The sequence below is a fragment of the Amblyomma americanum genome, chromosome 10 (genome assembly GCF_052857255.1).
Source record: "Amblyomma americanum isolate KBUSLIRL-KWMA chromosome 10, ASM5285725v1, whole genome shotgun sequence".
Classification (NCBI taxonomy): Eukaryota; Metazoa; Arthropoda; class Arachnida; order Ixodida; family Ixodidae; genus Amblyomma; species Amblyomma americanum.
In genome coordinates this window covers 107,812,617-107,840,551 of record NC_135506.1, presented here as the reverse complement: position 1 = coordinate 107,840,551, position 27,935 = coordinate 107,812,617, and the positions used below count along the sequence as shown (strand labels likewise).

Sequence of the window (27,935 nt, the reverse complement as noted above, 5' to 3'; positions counted from 1 at the left end):
GCCGTTTTCTCGGCATCTGCCGGATCCATTGCTATCTGCCAGAATCCCGCCGCCATGTCCACTACCGTGAAGTACCTGGCAGAGCCCAGCTGAGAAAGCGTCTCCTGTATATTGGGGATGGGGTATGGATCGATGCGAGTTACGGCATTTAGTTTGCGGTAGTCCACTACCAATCGATACGAGCCATCTGGCTTTTCCACCAATAGTGCTGGTGCTCCCCAGGGTGACTTTGAGTGTTCGACAATGCCGCGATCAATCAGGTCCTGCACCTGCCGCTCCATCTCCTCACGTTGGGAGTAAGGAATCCTGTACGCACGCTGGTAAACGGGCGATGAAGTGCCGGTTTCTATCCTGTGCTTTATAACGCCACAGCGGCCCAAATCCAGGTTGGACGCGGCGAATACCTCCGAGTAGTCGTTCAGCAAACCAGCCAGAGCCTCCCTCTCCCTGGATTTTACGTGAGAAAGATCGAACGACACCTTTGGAGCAGCCGAAGGACTAGCATGCTCTACAGTTGCGAGTACCGTATCGGTGGGCTCACGTTGCTCTATCGCAGAGGTGAAGAAAGCCAATGTTTTGTTCTTGGGAAGGCTCAGTGGCTGCTGGCTACAGTTAACCACCCGTAGGGGCACTCTGTGGGCGTCATTAACTGTCACGAGGCACGCGGCTGCCTTCAGGCCATTGCTGAGAGAGTCGACCGGCTCAAGCACTCCCACGGCGCCGCTCTCTACATCTGAAGGCACAAACGCGTACAAAATGTGCTCCGACCAAGGAAGGACGACCGCCTCCTCGACCAGCCGGACGGCAACCCACGAATATACCTTCTCCAATGATCCCACTGTTTGACGGGTGTCAATATCGGTAATGCGAATCTCAGCCCCTCTCCTGTTCAAAAACGGAACTTTTGAGCCGCCCGCATTAACCTCTTCCTCAGAGAATGAGACTACTACCTTCCCTTTTCTCAAAAAATCCTGCCCTAATATACCTGACACTCCGTTTGGCAGAGACACCGTGTCCGGGCATACGTAGCAGGGGTGCTCCAATGCAATTCCGCCGAGAGAGAAGTGTAACCGGTAGAGTCCACTTATGCCAAGAGGATCCCCCGTTATGCCTACAAATTTGGTTGCCATACCACCAGACGCTTCCAACACCTCGCGGTCCCCCTTCCTTCGAAGCGTGTTAAAACTGCTCTCCTTAAGCAATGTCACCTTTGACCCCGTATCTATCAACAATTCCATGCAACAACCATTTAACTTGCAACGCACAACAGGGCATGCCTCGTCGGCCACACAAACTACCACCACCTCATCATCTACTGCTTCCTCCCCACGCTCCTCAGGCTGGGGAGGGCTAACTAGTTTTTTGACTCGGTATCTGGAGCCCCGCTGTAGGCTTGCTTAGGGCGTGTCTCGCCTGCTTCTCTTTGTGGCTCCCCACGGCGCACGTTTTGGCAGAACCTGGCGATGTGTCCGCGACCCTGGCAAGCGAAGCATACGATTTCTTCAAAATCTCGCATACCGCGCCTGTAGCTTTGTGGCGGTCTCCGGTTTCCAGCGAATGGGCGCTGTTGAGCGCGCGCTTCAACCTGGCGTTCTACCTGCTGAGTTAGCAGCTGTTCCAAGCGATCTAACCGCTCTGTCAAGAGAGCAACCTCAGGCTTGAGCACCGCTCTCTCTATGACGCGTACTCTCGCTGCGGCTGTCGTTAACGCCTCATTTTGTTCCTCATCCAATGCGGCCTCCACGGCTTGGTCGAAATTGCTCGGCTTGCGCGAGAGCACGAACCGGCGCACGGGGTCTTGCAGACCAGCCACGAACAAAGCGGTCATTTCCTCTTTAAGTATATCCTCCGCGTATTTCTTCTTAAGCTGGTCTCCTTCCTCCTCCCTGCTTAACGTATCGCGCGCTAAGCGCTGAAGCCGCGACGCAAACGTTCGCACGTCCTCCTCTACCATCTGTCCGGCGTCACGGAACCTCTGTACTCGCACGTGACGTGGTTCAGTGTCAAAATGCTCAAACGCGAGCTTCTTAAATTCCGCAAATGATTTTGTGGATTTTACTTTTTCGTCTCGCCATGCAAAATCATGAGCAGCTCCTGCCATCTTACACCTCGCCATTCCCAGCATTTGAGCATCGGACCATCCCCCCATTTTCCCAATCTCTTCTAGCATGGAAAAGAAATCGCAGATTGGAACCCCTGTCTTATCTCCCGTAAACGTCGGAATGACGCTTCCTAATGCCAGCATGCTTGCTCCGAGCGACGGCTGTGGAGTGGGAGCTCCCTCAGATACAGTCATTTTTTTTTTTAAGCCCTCCAGTGCCTCAAGCCTCTCAAATGGGGGTAAAAGTCCCACAATCAGTCCCGTGATTCCCTTTTGATTACAATTTTGAAGTCATGAATGTCACAGCATTCAGAGGACATTTGCTTTTGAGACCCCACTTCTGACACCAGTGTGATGACCCCCATAATGCGCAGGTCCACACGGGACGGAGAGGCAAAGAGACACCGTATGGCTCAGTTTAAACAAACAGGTATATTCAATAATTACACATGATTAAGGTTATACATCAGAGGCTGGGGCGTCCGAGCTTACGTGCCGACGACTTCATGGGGGCGATGGAGTGGCTCCGGAGTTGGGCTCGAGCGGTTGCTGGCAGAAGCTGCACGCCGTCGGGCTTCGGCGCTGAAGGCCCTCTTGGCGAACGATGTCGTCCTGAGCGTTCTTCTTCCGTTTCTTCGAGGATGGTTCACAAACCCTTCCTCTAGTGTCGTTCGGCTTGGAAGATGAACAGGAGGCGAGCTTGTAGATGATGACAGCAGAGCATAATTTTACAACAGAACAAACTTTGCACTACTTTACTCATCGACCGGACAGGTTAGTGCCTAAGTAGCATCACATTACATGCTAAGCATGGAGCCCCAGCTCAGACTGAACTGCATCCGTTTACATGCGCTTTTAAGCACTTGATTAACAAAGGGCTAAGGGCGGTCATTTCCAGTGGCCCGCCCAAAGCATCAATTCTCCAATCCAAAATAACATGCGAGATGGGGACCACCCCTTGGGCTGGGCTTAGCCTCGACCCCAGAGTCTGTTAACAATACAAACAAAATAAACAACAAAAACGCCACCACTCTCTCTCAAGTGAGAGTATACACAGGCTCTCTCTTCGGAGCTAATTCACTAGCGCCTGTCTTTCCACATTCTTGGCGAGTACTGCCTGTCCGCCATGACAGGTGTCCGTCGCGGCCCTTCTGGGAAGCTGTGGGTGCCTTCCCGGCGATAGCCCACGACAAAGGGGGGGGAGGGAAAGAATGTCGACTTCGCGGTATCGCATAGCGTCGGCTGTAATACGGCGCGCTCTGGCCCGCTGACAGCTCCCTTGTCCTGGAATGTAACCGGAAATTGGGGAGGATAAAGCCTGTTTCCCCGGGGCGGCGGCGGGTCCGGTTTTTCTGGTCGTCACTCAAAGAGCATGGCTGGGTAATTGATGATGCCGCTGTCACGGGTCTCCGTCTACGCCGCGCCGTCGAACGTGGATCCTCGTAGCACACACGGAATGTCACATGTTTCATTTGGTTTTGACTCAATAGCAATAACGCACCATGAGGCCAAAATGCTTCGGCGGTCTTAAAATTCTCCAACTAGATAAAGGGCACACACCTCATAAGACGGAAGCATTCTCTTTGACTGGAGTGGATTGACATAAAAAATCCGGAGGTCAAGCTACATCTGGTAAAAGCATCAAAAGCCGCCAACATATAATGGCGTTTTGCGCCATCTCTTTGCTATGGCGTCGCTTGTGGCGTCATCCTTTACTTCACCACGCTTTTGCACGTCGCACATTGGTTTAAGCGAGTTAAGCCCCAGCTAATTTTTTTTCGACCTGCTATATGAGGCATCCTTTTATTCTTGCCAGGCCTGCTTGCTCGAGCAGAATCCTGCGTTTCCTTTCCTGTCACGGGAAAAGTTCACAGTGCCTGCAGGACCTCACCCAACGTCCGAAGCCCCAAGGCCGAAGCGTGGAAGCCGGTGGTGCATGGCCAGCCTCCGGAATTATTGGATTGCGTGCCTCGGTGAGTCACGATATACCTCGGTTCATAGTTAGCTTTAACGGTAAAGTGCCGAACTACTGCGGTAGAATCTGAGTACTAATTCCCGTAATTCGAATTGGCGTTTTACACGAAGTCACTTTTTGGCATTACCAGTCTTGCTGGAAGAGGAAAGTGCAACTGTGGATATTTCGCGGGTCGTTATTGAGTTCACTTTCCCCTGTCGGCCAATCAAATAATGCGTCCTGTCATATAGTTGAGCATCCGCATCGTGTGCAGACGCTTCAGGTGTTCCTGTTACGTAATCGTCGGAAACCGGGTTACTGATACGAACAACTCCGTCCGTCCAAGGGCAGAAACACCTAAAACAGTCCTCACGCGAAGTCAGATTTCAGTCAGATATACTGAACAGTGATGTCGCTCCCCGTGAATGAACTTAACGCTTAGTCACGCTGTGTACTACACAGTTTTGTACGAAGCGATCTTGGAGTTGTTTCTGAGAGTGGGCTGCACTAAGCAGTGATTCGTTTCAGATCAATTTTGCATCCGTCATCTTCGCAAATGAGCTGGATTTTGTCTTATAGGGAACGCAGAAAACAAAAACTTCGGGCCTTCTTACCCACATTCTTAAAGCAGAAGTGCATTCCAAAGTGAGAATCGCGCGCACACAAGTAACGCACAAGTACTTGCTTTTGGGAGGTAAGACGCCTAAATGCGGGAAATGATTCATGTCCGTTTACACTGTCAATTTCTGGAAACGCATCACCATACTTGTTTATTCAAAATTTACGAATAACCTGGGAGGGCGGGTCGAGGCTGATCCTTCGTGCCACCCGCAAAGTTCTCGTGTGAGTAAAGGAATTCACGGTTCTGTTTGTTTGTTACCTGAACGAAACAATTCTAACGACGATTACGATATTCAATGCGAAATTTGAGCGCAGCTCTGTCGGTGTTTCGATTTTGCAGTGTATTCGGCGGAGAGAGAGAGAGAGAGAAAAAAACTTTATTTGGGTGCTTTCAAGAGCTTGGCGTCTCGAGGCCTCCGTCGTCTTCACTGCGCTGGCGACTTGAGGCCTCTTCTTAAGCAAGGTTGGGCCCCTATTCCAGGGCTCCACTAAGCTCAGCTACCTAACTTGCGTGCTGCACTAAAGCCCTTTTGGACGTGAGCTCGCAGCTCGTGAGCCGACTCTCCCATTGCTCCGCACTCGGGTTATTGCGTTGGCGGAATGTTTGGTTGCGTTTACATTCCCATGTGATGTGGTAGAGTGTGAGTGTGGCCCCGCGCCAGGGGCAGGTATCTCTGTACTGCGTCGGGTACATTTTGTTTAGGATGTATAAATTTGGGATGAAGTTTGCTTGCAGTCTGCGAGAAAACGTTGCTTCCTCTTTCGTCAGGGCTTTATGCGGTGGGGGTATTTAGCTCTCGTCCCCCTGTGTAGGTTTAGGATGTCTGTATATCCTCTCTCACACGCGTGTGGGCGATACTCCGGTGCATGCGACTGCCCCCCGACTTAAGGATCATAGTGTTTACATCGGCGTGCTCAGCAAACGTGAAGACGAAATCCAAACATCCGAGGATGTTTCCTTGCCTTAGAAGGATGTTTCCCTTCCGGAAACATTCCGGAAACATCTCTTTTACGACACAAGATACGCCATCTACCACATGAATTTTGCACTATTATTGCGGTTTACAGCTACCTTTGCTCCATCGAAGAATGTTATATACAACGCTCTCCGACTCAACCGTAAGCTTTAACCCAACTCTCACCCTAGTCTTTCTGAGCGGGAGGCTCACATTCTTCGACAGATACAACTCGACACACTTGTCACAACTGCACGACTTTACCTGTACAAATTCCGTCGCGATCCTTCATATAACAACTGCTCTTCCCCTTATGCCAACCTCTCCAGCTGTTTATTCTCCCGTCCGGTTTCTCTGCAATCGTATTTATTTCGAACCCCCTTACACGCACTGTCGGGAGCTGGCTGGACTGGCTTGAAGCTGAAGGTGAACACGAACAGCGTTTTCTCGTGCAGCAGGCCATCGTCGTCTTAGGGGTCTAAGTGTTGTGCCTAAATAAAGTCTCACATTAAAGTCTCACATTACTGCCACTAATATCGTATAACATTTCGCCCTCCTCTACGGGTGATGTCCCTATGATATACCACTTCACCCCATTTTTGATTATCAGATGGCACTGACATCTTTATTATCATTGAAAGTTTCTATCTTTTTTTTTTCTTTTTCAGGGACATGCCTGGAGCACTCGGCTTATGCTCGATTACCATGGAGGCACTTGGTCAGGTAAGCTTGGCTTCCCTGTTTGTCCAACATGCAGGTGTCCAAGAAGTTCTCGAGACACTAAAATAAAGACGACGGTCAATTTTCTGGCTGATTAGAGACGGGGCCACGTATTTAGGGATGCAAGGTGCTGTTGACGGCGGGGCAGTGCAGACCATCCCCTTCGGTTTGTAGCTGCATGTTTAGGCTGGAAAGGAATTAATTGCTTTTCTGAAACATTTTGACCCACACGTGTCCCATTCCACAAAGGTGTGTCAGCTGATGAAAAATCCGACTAGGACGTGCTGGTTGGTGGCCCCTCATTCGTGCTGGAGGCTGTGAGGCGGTTATGGCCTCTGTTCCGTGTCCAGTAGCTACGTCGATAGTCCCACGGGGGCCTACCATGTAGTGTGTTGTGAATCCCCAGGAGGACTGTCAGGGCACTCTCCGTGGCCATGTGAGTGGGCTGCGGCCCACAATGCCCCTTGTCAGTGTATGGTAGCAGGTGTGGAGGGGTGTTTGAATGGGTACTGGCCGACGTGGCTTCAAAGGGCGACCAAAATGTCCAAAACGACTATGCCGCATGCACTCCCTTTTGGTGAAAAGAGCGCGGCACCCAGCCGCTTCGTGTTTGTTTCCGATATCGAAGTGGAATCTTCGAGGGGGCTTCCGGCCAGACAAACGAAGTCTGGGCTGTGGAGAATTTGCAACCGACTCGCATTCCATGTCAGAGTCAAAGAGTTTATTCAGGCAACGTGTGGTACATTTGCCTAGGGCGCAGACCAAAAGGCAAATGGATGCCTGACAAAGAGTCTGTGCCCTTCTTGCTCCCAATCGAGAGCACAAGACATTCAGCATATAAAATAAACACTAAACGAGGAATTACAGAGTGGATTGGTTAACATTGAAACTTGAGTTATTTCATATTGAACATTTATGTACAACAGTAGGGCAAAAACTGCGAGAAACGACAGAATAAAAACAAAAATAGTGGTCATGCCTGCAGTGACAACAGATACATAGTGATGCTATTTTTGAAAGCTTTCAATGATTGACTTTCCTGGATAATGCTTACAGCAGGATGGTGATCATTTAAAAAACTGGATTTGTACGTATTTTTTCCTTATTATAACATATGTTTTGGGTGTTGTAGGATTGTGTTTTCGTTAGATACTGATGACAAAAAGCGGTTGGGGATGTCGCGGATGAACACCATGAAAAGCTTCCTGCCTGTGTGCAAATACTTGGGACTGCGCCGATGCTCCCCCGCCCCCCACCCCCCCCCCCTCCCACAGGGGATTCAGGCGGCAGCACGGCAACAGGGGGCAGCTTGCTGGAACAGCAGCACCTTGGTCGCACCCACTTCCATCACCCCCCCCCCCCTCAGCGACCGGTAAGGCTGACCATACTGTAGCCAGTTAGTTGCCTGTCAGCGATAGTTTGGTTAACCAGCTTGCTACTCAAGACAATTCACCAGCTTTCCGATGTACGCCAACATGGTAATATTACGCTGCAAAACCCGTACTTTCACCCCGGAAGGCCTATTTTCGAACATTTTTGAAAATATTTCGTGGTCGTGTGTGAGTGCATGTTTCTCCCTTCCGCCCTGTGTTAATCTGCGCAAAGTTTTCGTGAATATGTCGCTACACCAACAGGCCCAACATTTTGCTCTACGTATCTTCCCGGAAACACGTGGCATTAATATCAACACTGGCGGAATTGAATACATTTTCAACAAGAAGGAAAACTGGAAGAGTAAAACCCTGCACATACGTTGGCTACGCGAACAGAAGCATGACAATCAATTAGCAAGAACCCTGTGGTGGTTTTGCATTTGTTGAAGCCCCTGTCAGCCCAACCACTCTTCTTAAGATGTGATTTAATGCCTACCAACAAGGTACATTAGTCTAAACTGCCTCAAGTATTCCACACAAAAGGCTTTAAAGAAGTCAATATTATATCTCCTCAATATCGCTTTAGAACTTACGCACACAAAGCAAGAAGCGTAAGAACTAATTATTGAAAACAGGATCTTACTTATCAAGCAATAAAGTTGCGTTGCCATCACGAGCGCTATTTTGACCTTACGCTGCCATTTAAGCCACTCGAATTACAGTATACACGTCTTAATGGCCACTGAACATTTTATACATACAACAGACACTCATATGTATTATCAGACCTCATAACTTTGTTGTCAGGTTTCTTCCATGTTAACTATTTCAAATTATTTCCACTTCGAGATTTCCGATCAGTTTTCTGACCAGTGCGTTGTCGCGATCATGTTTGTTTCAAAGCGTAAGTTGTATTAATCTACAGCCTGCACTGAGTATTCGCATGTGTCGACGTTTTATGTCTTAAGTTGAATATATTGCCGCCAGGTGTCCCCGGGCGGCGCCTTGAAATATTGAAGTTGAATATTAAAGTTGAAAAATTTTCCCTGCTATTAATTTTCAAAGGTGAGACAAGGCCTCGACAGATTCATGCCTTTTATTATTTATTTATTTACAGAATACCTGCATCACCTCCAAGGCATTATCGCATTCTATTTTTTTTAATTAAAATGAAGTGTACTGAATTGAACTACCTATTCATTTTGTGGCATTCTCATTTGACGTCCTCTCAATGCAGCCGGTCTTGGAGTAAAGATTGTCATCCCAGCCGGTCTTGGAGAGGAGACACGTGTTTCCACTTATTCCTGCGGAGAAAGCACCCACAGGCCGGTTCCACCCCCGAAGCCGCAACGGGGAAGCAGGTGGAGCCATCGGTGCTGATTGTGCTGCAACTGAGGGCTGAGCCCTCCGGTTAGTCCCGAGTACTTGGCTCATGGTATCAACCGTCCCTGCGCCAGTAAAGCACCAATTCATTAATTCGTATGCCAAAACCAAGTGTATTGAGGAAGCTCCCTTAACGCGAACCCCGCTCAGTTCGAATTTTCGGTCCCTTTCGAGAACGAATGACCGAGATTCGACTATAATGGAATCGTGTTAGCGTGAAATCGGTTGTTTCGAACTTTCGGTTGTTTCGAATTGGCACTTTCATTTTCTCAACACCAAGTGTACAGAGAATGCTCTCCTTAATTCAGACTTGGCGCAGTTGTAATACTGTAAAGCAAAAGCCTTTAATGGCTCATAATCGCGGTGACCGTCCGTCCGGTCAGGTGACCTCCTCTCGGTGACCGTCCGTCCGTTACATCGCCACCTAGGTCACGTTACCTAGGTCAGGTGGCGCCACAATCGCGCAAGATTCTCTTTTCCTCTAACCTGAAATGAATGCAAGCGCGTCAAATTTAAATTAGTGGAATATAATCAATATAGACCCAAAATAATCCCAGTATATTAGTACCACTATAGTCCCAATATAATCTGTCCCTGCTCCCCAGGAACAACCAAGGCGGCTTCAGCGTTAGCGAGAAAGCAGGTGGCCGTGGCGTGGACACCCTCTGCCCCACCAGTGACTTCAAGGCATCACTGTCCCCTTCTGGTCGGCTGAGCCTGTGGATAATTTTTGCGATGAAGGGAAGGGTTGGGGTACTTGGCACACCATTTTATCTGTCTCCTGCACAATCTATGTCCCTGATCCCCAGGAACATCGTAGGCGGCGGAAACCTTAGCGAAAAAGCAGGTCGCCGCGGCGTGGACACCCTCTGCCCGACCGGCGGCCTAAAGGCGTCACTGTCACCTTCTGGTCGGGTGAGCCTGTGGATACTTTTTGTGTTGAATGGAGGGATTGAGGTAGTTGGCACACAATTTTATATGTCTCCTATATAATCTATGTCTCCATTCCCTAGGAAAATCCTAGGCGGCAGCAGCCTTAAGAAGAAAGCAGGTGGCCTCGGTCTGGACACCCTCTGCCCGACCGGCGGCCTAAAGGCGCCACTGTCTTCTTCTGGTCGGGTGAGCCTGTGGATACTTTTTCTTATGAAGGGAAGGGTTGGGGTAGTTGGTACACCATTTTATTTGTCCCCTGTATAATCTATGTTCCTGTTACCCAGGAACATCCTAGGCGGTGGCAGCCTTAGCAAGATAGCAGGTGGGCGCGGCGTGGGTACCCTCTGCCCGATCTCCAATACGATTTCATGTTTGCTCAAGTAGCGCACCACGACTCTGCCGGACTAACCTCTGTGCAGATTAGAATGCAATCCACGCTTCGGTGGCGCCATAACATGTACTACATTTCGTTGTTCCTCAGATTTTCTGAAATATGTCTAATTCAGACACCACATTGGCTCCAACAAGGTTTTTCGGAAGTCCGCCAACAACTGCAGGTAAATTACATGCGTAAATTACAGATAAACCACATGTCTGTGTGCGTGGGCGTGCATGTATACGTGGACAAGGCGTAGTTGACATCACTGGTGTAAAAACGAGGCAGCTGTGAGATAACGTGATATTGCTTTGGCTTGCAAAAAATACAACGCAGTGCAAATTCTTCGTGCCAACAGCACGCTGCAGTTGCATTTAAAGCTGAAAGTACCTAGTCTGGAACAAAGTTTCTGCTGCGTTCTGTAATCTGCTGTGTTGCTACGGACGATTCAGGAAGTGTGGTAGTTTATAGTTTAAACAAAAGTAAAGCAAAATGCAAGAGAAATGTGTGTGTAGACCACTGAGACTGCTATCTAGGTGGCAGTAAGCGAATCACATTCCAACTAAACATAGCCGTAACTTAGGTTGTGAGAGAAATTGACACTTGCATTCAACATCTGTAAGCTTTAAGTGTAGCTTCGATGCGGCGGTAGATGCAAAATCGGCGACAATTACAAAATATTCTTCGGCGCTGTAAAGCGGCACCCCGTCAAGGCGGGAGCAAAGAGAACTGTTCGGGCAGAAATTTTCTAACGCATGAGAATATTTGCCAAACACGTTTTCCTCTCACCAAAGATATGGGGCTCAAGTCAGTGAGAAGAGTGCGTCGCATATGCTGAATGAACGCCTAGCTATAAAAGAGTAAAGAGCGCTCTTGATTTGAAGTCGTGCCGAAAAAAGGAGATATATCCGCATAAGTCATGTGATTCAGGATGTTGTTACTCTTCCTTCGCGATCTTTTTTATTTACATCGGGAATTTTGTGTTTGCCGTTTGGGCTCTCCTGAACAACCATCTTCCTAACGTCTCAATGTGTACGTTTTCCACTGCAGCATTACTGCAAAGGAAATGAACTTCCTTTTTTCTACTCAGGTCGTTGATTAGTTACGATCAATAGGATTTTGTATATCATGTTCAATGTGCTCCCTGTCACCGGCTTCTTCGAGTAATGATACTGTATAATAGACAGGGATGTACGTCCCCCGAATGCTTTTAATGGCTCAGCGGCCTATACTAATTACCAGCCGATACGAAGAGGGAGTGCTTTTGATTTCTCCAGACAAAGGGCTAGCCACGGATACATCTCACAATAAAAAAAAGTTCGTAGAAGGGTTAATGAAAAATGTGCAGTGAGTATACAGTCTGGCATGTCTGACAAAATATATGAAAAACTTCATGGATACAGTACATAGATATGCAAGGCAGACTTCTAGGGAAGCTGATGGTGCCCGCCAAAGACGGCGGAGCATATACGGAAAAAGCTGACCATTATATCTAAAAATCTTGTTTTAATACCGATATTGCTCAATACATCGCGTTTCCAAGCAGTGCAAGAAAACACTGCCCTTTCCAAGCCTGCTCGAGGTAGAAATTCCAAAGTTCTGAGCACCTGAACAAAACCAAGATCGTCCCTTGCATGATAACTTCTTTGTGAGTTTCTTGCGAGAAACGGGTGTCTCCGTTACGGCGCCAACGCTTAGGGTTGTCCATGTTCCGCCAGGAGGCACCATTTTCTTTCCTGGCTTCATGTCGGGCAGGAAGCTCCTAAATTCCGTTCCAAACCAAGACTTCTATGCCTGGCCAAGCAGCCGAAACTGCGGCATTTAGAAATAATATAGGCGGAGTTTTATATGGCTCTGACTGAAAATGGCACGGTTGTCAACGCCATAATCGGCTAAAAAGATAATCGAGGCATAATGAAGGAATCTGAAAATATTTAGGCTGTCATATGGATGTTTTTATTGCAGGTGTCGTCGAAAAGAAATTTGGGTTTCCTCTGTGGCTATGCACAGCGAGCCAACAGCCGGACATTCGTTCAAGCCGCAGCGTGAATGCAGGTGGGGCCGACGAGCAGCTTGTCGCCTCAACAAGAACCACCCGGCTGCAAATGGGAAGCACGTGCCGGCCGCTCCTGAGAACGTCCGAGCAGGCCTCTAGGTAATTTGAGCGACGAGTTGTACGCACGACCTCTTCTAAGGTTGGGTGCACCGAGGAGACCCGGCAGGTCTCAGTGTTCTTTCACGGGATGGCAAGGTCTCCGATCTTTAACATGGCAATATTCTTTGGTGATGGCCCTTGCCGTGCGAGTAATATATGAGTACATGTTTCGGTATATGCGTGGCCCCGACCGAGCGCACTTTACATTTCGCCGCATCATTCGTCTATCTGCTATATACATGAGACTTCCATTCATTCCAGTATGCTCAGCTTCGAGAGGAAAGCCCTGCGCTTCGAATACCTCATCGAGGGAAGAACACGTCGAGCCTGGACGTGAGGCTTCACTCCAGCGACAGCAGCGAGGAAGCAGGTGGCGCTTTGGACGACGCCACACCGACTACACCGGCCGACCGCTGCGCTGAGAGCCACCGGTAGGCATGGGTTCAATGTCCTGCGCGTGGAATGTGTAGCCTGTCTACCCTACTAAAACAGAGACGCTACAAAAAGGGCGGAATCTCGGTAATTCGCTTAATTCGAATTAGAGTTGATTCGAACTGCACGTTTGGTTTGCGAGTATCTCCTGTTTTGGTGCTCTTCGTAATTCGAATACCTTTACCTTAGACTTAGACCAATACCTTTCCCTTAGGCCACCGCGGTGGCTGAGTGGTTATGGCGCTCGGCTGCTGGCCCGAAAGACGCGGGTTCAATCCCTGGCGCGGCGGTCGAATTTCGATGGAGGCGATATTCTACGGGCCCGTGTACTGTGCGATGTCAGTGCACGTTAAAGAACCCCAGGCGGTCGAAATTTCCGGAGCACTTAACTACTTGATTTAGAGAAAACCTAGCGCAAAAACATGCAACCACAAAGACAGAACAGAAGAGACCCAAGCGCTATTTTTTTTTTAACTCACAACTGGCGTTTTATTGAAGCAGGAAGCAGTTTATATACGGTGAAGCTTCAAGGGGAGAGAAGGGTGACAAGGAGGAGAAGGTGAACAAAGAGAACATCGCTTCGCAAAAAACAGGCAGGCAGCCAAAAAATCATACAAGAAAAAGAAAAAGTTACATGATAACTGAATCTAAAAATTCATACTCTGAATCAAAAAGAGATAAAGAAGGGGTACTGATGCACCTACTGCCATATTTCTTGATGTAGAAAGCCTCCAGACTAACACGCGCCGTCTTATCTGTGCTCTTGCCAAGAATCTTCGTCTCATTCAAAATCGCCTCGCACCCGTCGCAGCTCATTACGTGCGCAACCAACTACGGCGTCTTTCATAGCCTCAGTCGCTTTGGTACGTGAAACCCGCATAGACCAAACCAAACCGAATGATGGACACTCTAGTGGGCTCCAAAAGAGAAAAAAAAAAACGAACTACAGAACGGCTGCCACTACGTAACGCGAGATTCAGCGAGAGTCTGCTTACGCGACTGCTACTACTACAATACGCCGCTGAGCCACGTGAATTGATCTTTAATAGCAGTCGCTGTATAACTGTATTTGCAACCTATATTTGCAAGGTTCGATCCCGTGGCTTCACGCAACTGTTATGAGCAAATGCTTTTCTATGCAGAAATATTGGAAGCGAGATGTAATTCTTGCAAAAACGGAGCCCGCGAGAAACGAAGACAATTATAACCCTGTATTTGGCGCATGAAAGCGCCGCTTAAGGTAGATTCACATGACGGACCATTGCCAGAGGAGAAATGGGACATCACGTAACAACTGGACCGCAGTCTCATATTGCGTAGCCTGAATTCAGGTTTATGGGAAATAAAACGGAACAACGAGGCACATACATGACTACCTTTTAAAACTTGATGCGCCAAATGTATACAACCGTCTTGTTGAAACTTAAGCGTACCACTCCGCTACATCATGTATGATACGGAAGTAGTAGATTCGATGAGTCAGAATTTGTTGTGTACGGAATGATAAAAATTCAGTGCGTAAAGGGGTCACTATCTCTGACTCAGCCTCCGGCTGCTTGGTACATGAAGACAGTGTATACGACAATCCCGCCTAGAATGGTGGATTATGGCGTTAAAATAAATCCCGGTGCCCAGAACTACTGTGCACAGGTATTCTGGTAAATGGGTTATATCATTTATACCTTTCCCATGCTTGGCCAGGCATCGCTCCTTTGATGCGAGGACAGGAGTTCAGGATCATTTGTTCGAAAAGTGTAACGCCATCGCCAATGAACAGAATGAACGCCGACAGCCTATACTAATAATTATAGAAACAGGCGAGCGCTCGGTTTCTGGGCTGGCGGGTGAGTGATGTCATAGCTGTCACGTGGTCTCCCCTCGGTTCAGTCAAAGTCGCGCACACGGCGCACATGGCGAAGAAGCTGCATAGGGAAGTAGTAAAGCTTTTGCTTTAAAAATAGTAATAAGGTTGTACAAACGTTTTATGTATTCATGTCACATGTAGACATTTTATTAACAGCTAAGATTAGCACAGTTTTCCCTTCTTATTGATCGAGTTGCCCGCTTTTCCAGCTTTCTTTTTTCTTGTTCTCGACTAGCCTTTGAGTAAGTACCAGATTTGTACTGCACATTTTTATCTACGTCATAAAGGCAGTGACTGCCATTCGTGCAACAGCGATCGGTACAGGTCCTAGGAAGCTTTTTTGAAATATCACTACGTTGTGCCTCGAGACAGACCAGATCTCTTAATCAGTGTCGACTTGGATAATATAGAACAACCAGCAAAAGTGTGTCCGTAACATCAGAAGCACTAGCATGCAAATGTATGTTTGAAATGTACTGCACAAAACAAGACATCGGAAATGTTTATCGCTGTCATTTCTGCGCTTTCTTATCTGATATGTGTCACCATTACAAACAACTTTGTTACTACGTGCAGCACTTTAGCCCGTGGGATTCGTGATAGTCGCAAGGTGAGTCTAAGGATTTGCCAAACTCTTGTGTCCCGTCCTTTTCTCTTTGCGCGGCGAAAGATCATTCCACTTGTATGTTCATTTCGTCGTCTCGCAGGTAAGCGGCGCTGGTGGAGTCCGGCCTAACCTCTTCAACGACGTCAAGCCACTCAGCGCATCCGAGACAGAGGAGCTCCTCGTCATAAGGGAAAGCTGCTCCAGGATAACGCAGCCCGGTTGGTTCGAGACTTCGGGGCTTTCGCACTGGCCAACGAGCGATAAACACTAGGCTCGTACACTACGAACAGCCCTGGCGACCGACAAAGGAAGGTATGTCTGCAAGTGGCCGTCACAGAAGTGCGCGTACGGTATAATTAGTTCTCGTCGACCCTTCGCATGGGTGTCCACCGATATATGCGAGACAGTTATACGCCATATCCTTTCCTCAAACCTGGTTCGGGTGTCCACCTACATGTGTGAGACAGTTACAGCTCCATTTCCTTCGTCAATTTTGTTGGGGCAGTGGGGTACATTGTGGGGAGGAGGAGGAGGAGGAGGAGGAGGAGGGATTTTTCGCTCACGGCCGACGCCGACGACCCCGGCTTTTCTGCGACGCGAGCTCTTTAACGTTGTCGCGTTAAAGCTTTAATGCGTCGCTTGTCCACATATAAATAAGAAGGCGAGACATCAGCATCTTATTTTATTGCGAACGACTTGATCTCCGCGCAGAGCTGACGCTGTAAAAAGCGGTTGGTTGCTGTACTCGGATGCAACTCAAGAATAAGGCGGCCAGTGCCCCTCAAAGGAGCCCTTCCAGCCAGTGGCATCGATCAATCCTCCCCCTTGAATGATTCTCTACCTCTCCCTCTTAACATGTGCCCTTGAACCCGTTAGCGGGAAATCCTAGGGGGCGGCATATGAATGGAGGATAATTACGGCTTCAGAATGAGAATCTGTCTTTATTTGATAATATTTTACATACGTGCAGTATATCAAACAGAAGGAGGTCCCGAAGTTAAAGAGTGTTAATCGGATTAACCGCGACTTCATGAAAATGGGCCGGCGCCATTAGCTGGAGGGCCTCCTTTGAAGGGCATCTGTCCCTTCGATCTTAAATTGTTGCTGGCTAATGCGATACCACAATCCCCCCACCTCCCCACCTCGCTCTCTGCTTATACCAAACGAAAACAGAATGCCTACCATTATGAGCGCCCAGCAATGTCACTGCAAAATTCTTCCAGCGCAAAAACGTCAACGCATGTGTTTACTGCTCGCTCCCGGCGAGGTACATATATGTTTTTGCTATGTGGATCGTAGGTACGTTTGTAACTGATAACTGGCTCACTTGTCCTTTTTCTTCAGACACATGGAAGGCGGTTCCCGCCGGCCAGCCGTAGCACGGAAGCAGGAAGGTTCTTTGCGCATGCCCACCACACCAGCATGCTTCAGGCAGTCACTGCCTTCTATCTGTCTGGTAAGCGTGTGGTTTCTCGATAAATAGAAGCGAAGGTGTGGGGTAGTTGCTAGTTCATTCATCTGCCTGCTGTCGCGTAAGACGAAACCATAAGAATAATTGTTTTGGTGCTTCCGTGCTGTCTTCCTCGTTTGCGGTCACCCATTTCTGCAACAAGGCTTGTTAAAGAGTGTCTACTCGTCCTGTAATCTCCGTGTTACGCATTAGCAACGCTTCATATGCTCCCTGGTTTGACTGAGCTCGTGAGTCGCAAGGGATTCCCATTTTTCTAATCACGAGCGAGAAGCAAGAAAAGGAGGGTCAAAAGTTTCCTCATTCGCCCATACTTAGTCTCATAAGCAGTTTGCAGTGCAGTTGATAATGCGGCAATGGCTGAGCCAATGGGCATGGTGCGCGCTCCATTAATATTTTCCTCCGTACCTGAATGCTCCTGACTGCTCCGAATGGTGGCTCTATCTCTAAGGAGGAATGAGTAAATTATTCAACTCCTCTGTCTTCGTAGTAAGTGACCCCTGTTTTCTCTTAAGTTTCCTTTTTTAAGCTAAAGCTTCACTACGCTAGGTAAAGCCGATTTCGCCGCAGTGTGTTGCACCGCCTGTCACCAGCTATAAAACCGGCTTGAACAAAGCACCGGCTATAATGAGTCACCGGCTACAAGAAAATACCACTGATTGCTTCACGTGACCATTACGTGTTTTTCTGCTCCATAGCCCAGGAACACATATTACCCATCTGAAGTAAAAAAAACAAGAATACATGACTAGCTACAGCTTGCTTCGAACGCATATTATCTTTGTCTATAAGCAAGTGCTCATATGACATCCGCGACGCTATGGTAAAGTGCACTTCTTGAGAGATATCTAGCTGGGCTCCATCGATAACCCTGGTAATCAACGTTATTGCTACTTCACCCCCGCCTAAACGGAGAACGAACTGTGGCAAGGCCCCTTGTGGATCTGAACAAACGAAGATCGCGCCGAACCAGAGTAATGTCTCTATAAGCGACGCTTTCCTGGGGGTTATGGTGGCTGTATCCCCATGCGGGCGCTTCCGTATAGGTTAATTGACCTTTTTCCGCCGGGAGACGAAATTTTGTTTTCTGAGCACATCGAAGGCTTTAAATACGGACAGGAAGCTTCTACGTTTCTGCCGAAAACAAAGCTTCTATGCCTGGCCAGGCACCCGAAAGTGCAGTATTTATTGGCGGCGTTTTATCTGCGTCTGTCTGAAAATGGTACAGTTGTCAACCCCATAATCGGCTATGCAGATTGTCGAGTCATAATAATTGAATCTGAACACATCTAGAGCATCATATTACTATTTTCATTGCAGATGTTATCGAGAAGAAACTTGCGTTTCCGTTGTGGCCCGGAACTACCGAAAACTCGTTCAAGCCGCAGAGTGAAAGCGGGAGAAGCCAAACAGCAGGCTTCGCTGCCACGTCAAGAACCCTTAGGCTACAACTGCGAAGCAGGTGCTGTTGCCGGACAAAGTCTGGCCGAGACTCTATGTAATTCGAGCAACCTGTTTTACGCACGCCCTCTTAAAAGATTGGGTGCGCCGAGGAGATACCGTATGTTTGGGTGTTCTGTGACGGCGATGGCAGATTCTTTGACCTTTGAGGTGGTAGTATTTGAGGTTAAGCTTTGGTGAATAGCGCGTTACATGTGGTCAGTACTGCAAAGTGTCACGCGTACTCCAGTTCCTTGTTTTGCGTCGTGCAAGGCAGTGAGAGTTTTATTGACGGATGCCATGACTGATGAGGACAGGTAAGTAGAGAAGAAAGCGCGCCATCCATGTTGATTTGAAGGAAGTGGGTCGGTAGACAGCGGCTCATAGTAGGGAACACAGAAGTAAGATACACAGGAGCGGCGGCCCTTACGCACCCCTATGCTATCTGCAGGTGCGAATTTGCTACACAAACGGCCAGGTGGCGTCTGTCCGTCCGGGCACTAAGCGTTGCGCTGTACTGTCTCCCACCGCTGCTCCTCCCTCGCCAATGCGACTTTTTGCACACTGCGCACTTTCCCCGTTTCGCTGTCCTCCTTGCAGACATAGCCACATCGACACACCACACCTCGTCATTGCAGCGAAACGAAATGCTAGGTGACGCGGTCCTGGCAGACTCCTTAAGTACTTAGCGGAGGCTTGCGTGGTGTATTAATGTTTTGTCGGCGGCAAACCGAGTGTTCAAGATCTTCGCGGGCACCACATTTGTGGCACTGAGGGCTGCCGGATCCCCGAAGTTTATGAAAAAAAATTTTGCGCGCAAGAAAAGTGCAAGTGAATTCGCTGCAGGTGATTGCAGTCACGCCTATGTAAGCCTCGTGGCATGCGAAAGTCGCAAGTGGGGTCAGTCAGAAGTACTGGGTCTGTATTGAGGCTCCGAATCACATCACAGAGAGCGTTGCACCTGTTAGGATTCGATTCAGCAGCCACAAGTCTGGCGCCATGACTGCGAGAAATGCGAGTTGGGATAGCAGCAGGGTTTTATCACCATGCGCCGCTTTCGCTGTGGTGGCAGCGTGGATGCCTCCGAACCCAAGTTGCACCGGTGCCAGCATTTTGCAAGCGCCAATGCTAAATGCGAGGGCCATCTATCTTGTGCTTGGCCAGGCTTTCTCTGATGCAGAAAAATTCATCCCCTTCACAGTGAAAAGCGGTGGAGGACTCCTATGCTGCGCTTATGAATTGACGCGATAGCATACGCGGTTTGCTGCGTCATGTGTTGCTTAGGCGACGCTTCAGTGTTTTTAAGTTGTTTAAGTTAATCAGTTGATCAATTACGCACTCTAAATTTTCTTAACTGGCATCATGAAGCATTGGATTTTGCTTTCTGGTCATTTTGACACTTTTGAACCCGCTTTTTCTAGTTCTTTTCATTTCTTCATTTCCTTAATTAAAAAAGATTTCCTTAACTCATCATTGCCTGTCGCACTCCAATCAATCGTCAATCACTAGAACCACAAATTATCATGATACAATTTTTTACACAGCTCCCAATTATTTCCGACACACGGTGCGTGTCAGAAAACCCATATGCTACCACGCAAAAAAAGTTAAACTCCTTCCTCAGGCCGGGGAATCGAACCCAGAACTTTGAGGTCGCTAGGAGGGAACGCCAGCCATTGGACAAAAATCCGCATGGTCGAGTGTTTCTAATCAGTAGGTGTGTCATTACAAAGAAGGAAAACATTTTGTAAATAAAGGATATAAAGTGAACAACGGATGCTTCGCATTCAAGACCGGTAAATAGTCTGAAGTGCCCTCCGTAATTTATATCCTGACCCTTGCATCTTGAGGCAACATCGGCTTGCGCACAACGTGACCTCCAAGATGACCGCCTCTTGCCGAGGAAGCAATCTCAGGGGACATGTTTCGGTCTGTGCGCGGTCCTGACTAGCGAACTTTACATTCTGGCATGAATGGTTACCTTTTGTGCTTTCCTTGTAGTTTTAGGGACCGTTATAAAATATTAAGATTAATTTGACTTTCCCCACAAGGTGGTTTGGTGTTCGTGATATGGCCAATAAAGTACCTGTCTAGCTTTCCAAGCTTACAGAGGCGTAGTTTGCAGCTTCGGACTCTGAAATTCGAGAACTGTTATTACTACTTTTCTGATGAGAAGCATCAGCCATTTATGGTTTAATTCGAATGTTTTTTAAGGTCCGACGGCCTTCTAATTCGTCAAAGTTCTATTGTGTTTGGTATGCTCGTGGACTGTGCAGTTTATCTTCTGCATTCGACACTATATTTTGTTTGTTTGCAGGAACTTTCTTAAAAATCGGTCACTTCCTAGCGTTTGATTTCCTCCCCATTTTTATTTATTTACTTTTTTCCTCAGATTCGCTGGGAGGTAGCAGCCACACGGTAACGATCGCTCGTATTAGTCCGGCAATCGGCAACCGTGAGGAGACCCTGGACACACTGCGCTACGCCGACCGGGCTAGGATGGCCAAGAACAAGCCGGAGGCGAACATCGATCCAACCCAGGCAGAAATCACGAAACTCTGCCAGCAGGTGGGCTCCTCTTTGCAATGCAAGTATAGGTCACAGTACAGCAAACAGGATCCGTGGTACTTGGATGGTATTGCATCGATGGCCACTCAGTACCTTTGCAATTGCCATATTTGCAGGAACGTAACGAGAGTTTTTTTTCCTTAGTCCGTCGGTTTGGGAATTAACACATCTTGCGTTATATTCAAAACCAAGATACGAACATAGTGTTTTTTTTTCGGCTACTTCTATGATAGCTACAGCGAGCTTCGCCACTTGATTCGCGAACTGCTAGAAGACAGCTTAACTTGGGGTGTCTATTGGTGTGCATGGGCAAAGGCGAACGTGGCTCGGCCCGATGAGAAAGAGAAGGCACTAGAAGAGACGAGTGCCGTAGAGAAAAGAAAAAAATGGGCACTGGGAGCAGACAGCACGAAGCGTGAAGCAGCGGTGGCTATGCAGCGATGGCGGCTGCTACTGCATGGGTGTCTGCATGCATCAACGTGTCGAAGGCCTTGCTGCATTCCTTGTGTCGCACGCATTACTGCGTGATATGTTGTTTGGCCAATAATATTAGCGCACCTGCTGCTTTCCTATTTTTGTCTGCCGTTTTCATTTTTGCAGAGCCCTCGGCTGTAGCTGTTTTGAACAGGCTGAGGTCGGGTTGTACAGTTAAGCCTCGATTTAACGAAGTTGGTCGAATCAGCAGTTTGCTTTGTGACACTGAAATTTCGCTGGATAGAAATTCGTATTTAGAGTGCCAACAATCCTTCAGAGCATGTTGTAAATTCCTCACGGAGAAAAAAAAATTCATTTGTTGTGAAAACGGTAATTTCTTTCTGCTCTTCCTTCGCCGTCAACAACAGTTTTTCCCGTCGCTCGTACGCCCGATAGGATTGCATGTGATCATATTGTGAGCTCGCGAGCCACCTCAGCATGTCTACCACGCTGAGACAGATGACGGGGACCACTAGACTGTCTTGGGTTTCACTTTGCTGTCGTCATCCTCATGTGATTGCTCGAGAACTGCCGACTCGACACATTCCGCCGCCACCATGCCAGCTGCCCCAATCCCTCCTGTTTTTTGGCGTACTTTATTTTGGGACTTGTGCTGTAATTTATTGTAGCAGACTTTCACTATAAAGCCAGTCACTATTAATTTAATTTGATTGGTTTTTTTAGCGGTCACGCATGTGTATACTCTTTTATGCATGCACGTTAAGAAAGAAAGGGCAGAGTTGAAAAATTGGGAGGTTTCTCGTAAAAAGCCAAATATTCAAGATTGAGAGTGCCTGCCTTAAAGAATTCAAAATATTCACATTGCAATTACTCAGTGTACTGTGCGATGTCAGTGCTCGTTAAAGGTCCCCACGTGGTCCAAATGATTCCGGAGCCCTCCACTACGGCACCTCTTTCTCCCTTCTTTCATTCCCTCCTCTATCCCTTTCCTTGTGGTGCACTTCGGGTGTCCACTGAGATATGTGAGACAGTTGCTGCACCATTTCCTGTCCTGAAAACCAATTTTAATTTTCAATTACTTCGCCTTTCCTTCCTCCCCGCGGCGACCAAGGCCTGTCAGCAGATGAAGAGGATCACCGCCGCCGTGGACAAGCTCACCGCTCGAGGCCAGGGCATCTCCCAGCAAGCCGCGCTGCGTCTATATAATGCCGCAGCTTTGGGGGCGGTGCTCTATGCGCTGCCGCTCGTCACGGTGCGCAAGCCGTGCTGGAAGAAACTCGAGCGTCAGCACCGCAAGTCCCTGCGCGTGTGCCTAGGCCTGCCCAAAAACTCGCAGTGCGCCGCAACGTTGGCCGAGGCAGGAGCGTGGCCACTTGAGGTCCAAGCAGCGCGCAGGCCATTTAATCACATCGACCGGCTTCACCGCGCACCGGACGGCGGCTCGCTGCTGCAGCGTATGCGCTCGCACCCGCGCTCACGAATGGGCGCGGCGCTGCTGGAGTATGAGCAATTGACACAAGGCCCACCCCCCTACGGCTCCTGCGCGCCCTGGCCTGCTGCCTCGGAGGTACAGCGAGAGATCGTCGGCATTGCGGGAAAGCGGAGCACACCACTCTGTGCTGTGCAGCAGCTGGCCAGAGCCGTCATACACGAGGAGCTCCAGGACCATCTCCTCGTGTACACCGACGCCTCAGTGGCCCGCGACAGCTGCTCCCTTGCTGCGGCGGCCACCATCCCCGCCCTGCAACTGCACAGCCAGCAACACGCAGCCTTCCTGGGCTCCTCCACCACGGCGGAGTTGATGGGGATCCGGCTCGGGCTGGACCTGCTGCTCACCCTCGGTACTCCGCCGCCCAGGAGTGCTCTGCTGTGCGACTCCCGCGCCGCCCTCAGCCGCCTGCAATCTAACGGCCGCGGTACCCCACTAGTGCGGGAAATTCTCTCGCGCATCGAGCGCCTGGCGCAGAGAGGTTGTGCCGTGCGTGCACAGTGGGTGCCCGGTCACTGCGGCATCGCCGGCAACGAAGAAGCTGACGACCTCGCGACCGCTGCACACCAACTACCTGCCAGCGATCTGCCCCTTGCGCTGGAGGACGTGCGTGCGGCCATCCACGACCACCTCCGAAAGCAGCACCCCGACCCACGCATCGCGGGAGGTGAGCGCATCGACAGTGTCACCGGCTGTCGCGCACTTACAAGGTCACAACGTGCAATGATCCTCCGCGCGCGCATTGGCTGCGTGTGGCCTGGGGAACGACGGGTGCGTCACGGAATCGCGACGAGTGATGTGTGTGACGGATGCGCTGCAGTGGAAACAATAGAACACCTGCTCCTTCGCTGTGCCGCGTTCGCCGATGCTCGTCGCCATATGCTCGCGGCCTATAGGGCGCAATGCATACTACCAGACTCCGTCAAGACGCTATTGTGGCCGCAGGGCAGTGCGCGCACTCGTGAGTGAACTTTGGTGAGCCGCTGTGCATTCATCGAACACACGGGCTTCACGTCCCGTCTGTTCTGCGTCAGGTAGTTACACGCAGTGACCGAACGCTCCGCGGGTTCTACCTTGAAGGATTAATAACTGGACGCCCCACTCCAGTTGTAACCAGCACAGTGCTGTGCGCGTGTGTGATTTAATTCCTCTAAATGAACTAATCACGCGCACAACCTGGACACATTTCTTATTGTGTAAATAGTTTGTACATATTACTTCTCCCCCTATCCTCTCTTCCTGTCCCCTCACCTCTCTCATTTCATTTCTCCATTCTGCCTGCTATTCTTAATTTCCGCTGCCCCAGCTCAGGTGCTTCAGTATCGATGGCAGATGCCGGGGCTAGCAAGAAATCTTTTCCTTCCTTTATACTATTATTTTTAATAAAACCACTACCACCACCACCATTTTCAATTACTACTACTTACTTTATATTCACTTCAAAGAATATTCGCACAAGCCTAATTGTAACAATCTCGCAAAGGGCTCAGCCACCTAGCAGTGTATCTAGGGGTTGACATTTCGTTTTAAGCCGAAATAAAACGATAGGTGTGGGCTGATTTTAGTTTTCAAAATTCAGTTTCAACCTAATTCTGAATTCTTTGCATCCAAGGCACAGATAGCTGCTGTTGAATGCAAGTGCAATCAGTCAAAGCTGAAATTAAGTAAGCAGGAAGCCAGGGGCAAGAAACAACGATGGTGTTGTTGAATAAGCAGCGCAGCTGTGTGACTTGAGGTACTGCTCTGCTAGTTTACACGCCTGTGGCGACCGGGAAGCAGCAACCTCTCACCGCATGCAGGCTAAGCACTATTTGTTCACTATCATCACCTGCTTAGAGCATGCAGGACAATGACACGGAACCGTGCACGGGCGTCATGAAAAGGTAAGCTCTGGCTACCACCAAAAATTAGGTGGCAGTTCAATCACTGCCATCAACAAAGAGACCACGTGATGCCCCGCCCTTGCGCTCAGCCCAGCGCGACAACCCAGTGTTAATAAGTCAACCTAGATCTTAGAAATTAATTTCAACTTTCGTTTTTGTCTGGGCGCTATCATGTATAACTTGACTTACTCTTTTAATGAAGGCAGCAAACTCTTCTACAAGCACAGCCTGTGGTAATAACGTTTGCACGCTAATTAGTGGTAAATAAATTGTTCTTGATGACAAGAACACAGACTTCAATTGGCTTTTGACCACAGAGTATTGCCGCGTAACAATACCAGAAAAAGTCAGTATTTGATACCTGGAAATAATATTCGCCGAAGAAAACCGAAACCTCGGATCTGAAATAAAAACCGTTTAAAGTTCGCCAAATTTTCAAAATAAAAACCGAGAAGTCCAAGCCCTAAGTATACAATATTTACACGTATAAAATGGGACCAGTAATATAACGCAAGGGCGAAGTTTGACGCTGTGAAAATGATCGGCAGATGTACATTTCTTTTCTAGTTATTGTTCTCCCTCATCAGGATGGTCGCAGCTGCCTGCCATTTATTGTCAAAAACGCACCCCATTGATTTTCTATGGCAGTCCTAACTGCTCGGTGCAAGTGCAGAACAAACTTTCAAGCAGGTCAAACAGAACAAACGTCTAGACGTGCCGTGAGTCACCGAAGTAGAGTGATATCAGGCAGGCAAAACAAGCAGCTGCGGCCGTGTGCTGGTCCATGCGATGACGTTACGCGTTAAAATAAAAAGCTGACCCCCAAATCGTAATGCGAATATTAGCAACAATATGCGTCATTGACAGTTCTCACCGATATTCGCGTTAAAGAGCGGGAACCGGGTGGCCATTTTTTTTATAATTCATATCTAATTACATGCGAATAAAAGCGCCTGTCATGAATAAAAAAGCAAAGGGCCACAGGCCCCAGTGTCGCAGTGTGCGGTTAAAATTGTATTTAACGCTTCGCGGAAGGCCCCTCGACTTAAAGGCAGCATAACGGTCTAGCATCCACGTGTCTAGTGTCAAGAAAGAGAATGAAGGTTCTTCTCAGCGCCATCGTTGCACTGACTGTACCGCTGTTGTAAATTTCCTGCTAGAATCTCACCGACTGCCATGCTATGTCTTACAACATTTTATTTCTTCTCAATTATTACATTTTGGCTTAATAATTCTGTTCCATGCAGTTCCTCTCTTCATTATTATTATTATTATTATTATTATTATTATTATTATTATTATTATTATTATTATTATTATTATTATTATTATTATTATTATTATTATTATTAATTTTGAAGTCAAAACTTTCATCCCTTTCCTGTTCATGAGGAAGAATCCTCCGGTGAGGCTTTCCCGCGTGCTTTTCTTTTTAATTACCTGAATACAGGTGAATAGTCGCCCGATTCTTGGCCGATCCCTCAGTGTGTGCCATCTTTTGATAGGCTAACAGTAACAACAACAACGACTGTACTGCAAAGCGCCTTTATAGGTGAGTCGAATACAAAGACACTTCCTACAAAACGGTGGAATCGTGTTAACCGCTGGAAATGTCATATACCCCGTAGGATTCCTCTTATGCTGGACGAAACGTGGACTATCCAGTGGCGTTTGCGAGATTCCCTTTGATTGACACAGACAGCCTAGGCAGCAGAACGACAAATGAGTTTGCCATGAGTGTAGGAAAGAACCTCTGTTCGAGCCCAGGTCTTCTCTTACTGCTCAAGTATGCGAACAATGATGAATTTCTCTATTCAATAACGCCGAAGTGGTAAAATAATTCTCGCACAAAGAAAACTTAAACCCTTGAAACCGTTTGATGGATATTTTTTTTTTGTAAATTCTGATGAAAGGATAGAGAAATGTTGGAAAACTCAATACTTGAGTCAATTTGGCCTCCGTGTGGCTCAGTGGTTATGGCACTCGTCTGCTGACCCGAAAGACGCGGATTAGATACCGCCCGCGGCGGTCGAATTTCGATGGAGGCGCAATTCTAGAGGCCCGTGTACTGCGCGATGTCAGTGCACGTTAAGGATTCCCACGGGGTCGAAATTTCCTGAGCCCTTCACTACGGCGTTCCTCACAGCCTGAGTGGCTATGGCATGTTACACCCCATAAACCAAAACCAAGTTTAGCCAATATCATAATCCAGCTGCTGCTGTCGATTAGGACATAGATTGAAATTTTGCTCAAAATTCAACAAGGTTCAGCCAGATTTCTGTACAAGGCTGCTGATTTATATAAGGCACTCCAGCCGAAGTCTCGAGGTCCGCCTCCCTCTCCCCCCCCCCCCCCCCATTTCATTTTTCTTACGTTGCTCATTCTCCACATCAGTCTTCGTTCTTTTTCGTAGCGATGGCTCGGTGGGTATGGCTTTCTTCTGCAGAACCCACAAGCACGGGTTCAAATCCCAGCCGCGGAGGCCGCGTTTAGATGGAGGCGAAGAGCAAACGGCACCTGTGTGCTGGCGATGTTAGTGCGTTATTCCGCACACCTCCACTACGGCACCTGTTTTCTCTGTCCCTTCTTTCACTCGCTCCTACCTCCCTTCCATCTCGGCACGGTTGAGGTGTCTAACGAGATGTTGGCAGTTACTGCGTCATAAACATCCATATATAGAGTTCCAGAAGAATAATCTATCCGTCTTTCTAGGTTCAACATTTCCCTTTAGTGTCCTTTTAACACGGAGTGATGCAAGAAAAAATACCCCGAAGCTTTAACTCGCCGGCCATTTTTAGGATCGCAGACAAGAGCGACGAAAACGTGGTCTAAGCAACTGCCTGCAGGCGTGCCAGACGAGACGCGCGCGTGTCTGAAACAAGATCTTGATATCACTTCATCGTAAGCCAACACCCCTGCGTCGCCCAAGAATGAAGAAAACGCGTATCGTCATGGGAAAAGCGGCGAGCACTGTCCGCGCATGAAAGATGCGGCAGCGAAATGCGCTGTCACGGCTTCGGGTCCGCACGTGTGGCAGCGCTCGAAGACCATCGGAACGAAGTGCAGTTGAGTTATCTGGAAGGTTTAGTTAGAAGGCCCTTGGGGCTGCGTAGGAAAAGCTTGGTCACTTATCGCCGCTGTAACCCCAGCGACAGAGATTCCCTTAGAGAAGCTTCT

General features: G+C 48.5%; 1 protein-coding gene and 1 long non-coding RNA gene across 4 annotated transcripts in view; both read left to right on the top strand.

Moving 5' to 3' along the window:
• The window catches only part of LOC144107173 (uncharacterized), a 31,751-nt gene extending 22,541 nt beyond the window's left edge, over positions 1–9,210 (top strand). For 2 of the 3 annotated variants that reach the window (XM_077640169.1, XM_077640170.1), the window contains 3 exons: positions 3,918–4,074; positions 6,301–6,355; positions 8,963–9,037. In XM_077640169.1, coding sequence (XP_077496295.1) covers positions 3,918–4,074; positions 6,301–6,355; positions 8,963–8,977 — 227 coding nt within the window. In that variant the 3' untranslated portion in view covers positions 8,978–9,037. Of the gene's footprint in view, positions 1–3,917; positions 4,075–6,300; positions 6,356–8,962 lie in introns of all 3 variants that reach the window. The other variant, XM_077640168.1, reaches the window with a different exon arrangement.
• A 6,379-nt stretch (positions 9,211–15,589) lies between these two features.
• On the top strand, positions 15,590–21,002 carry LOC144107657 (uncharacterized). The gene is made up of 4 exons (XR_013309350.1): positions 15,590–15,787; positions 16,820–16,931; positions 18,264–18,405; positions 20,776–21,002. It is a non-coding gene; the product is annotated as an uncharacterized LOC144107657 (long non-coding RNA).
• Positions 21,003–27,935: the final 6,933 nt, after the last annotated feature.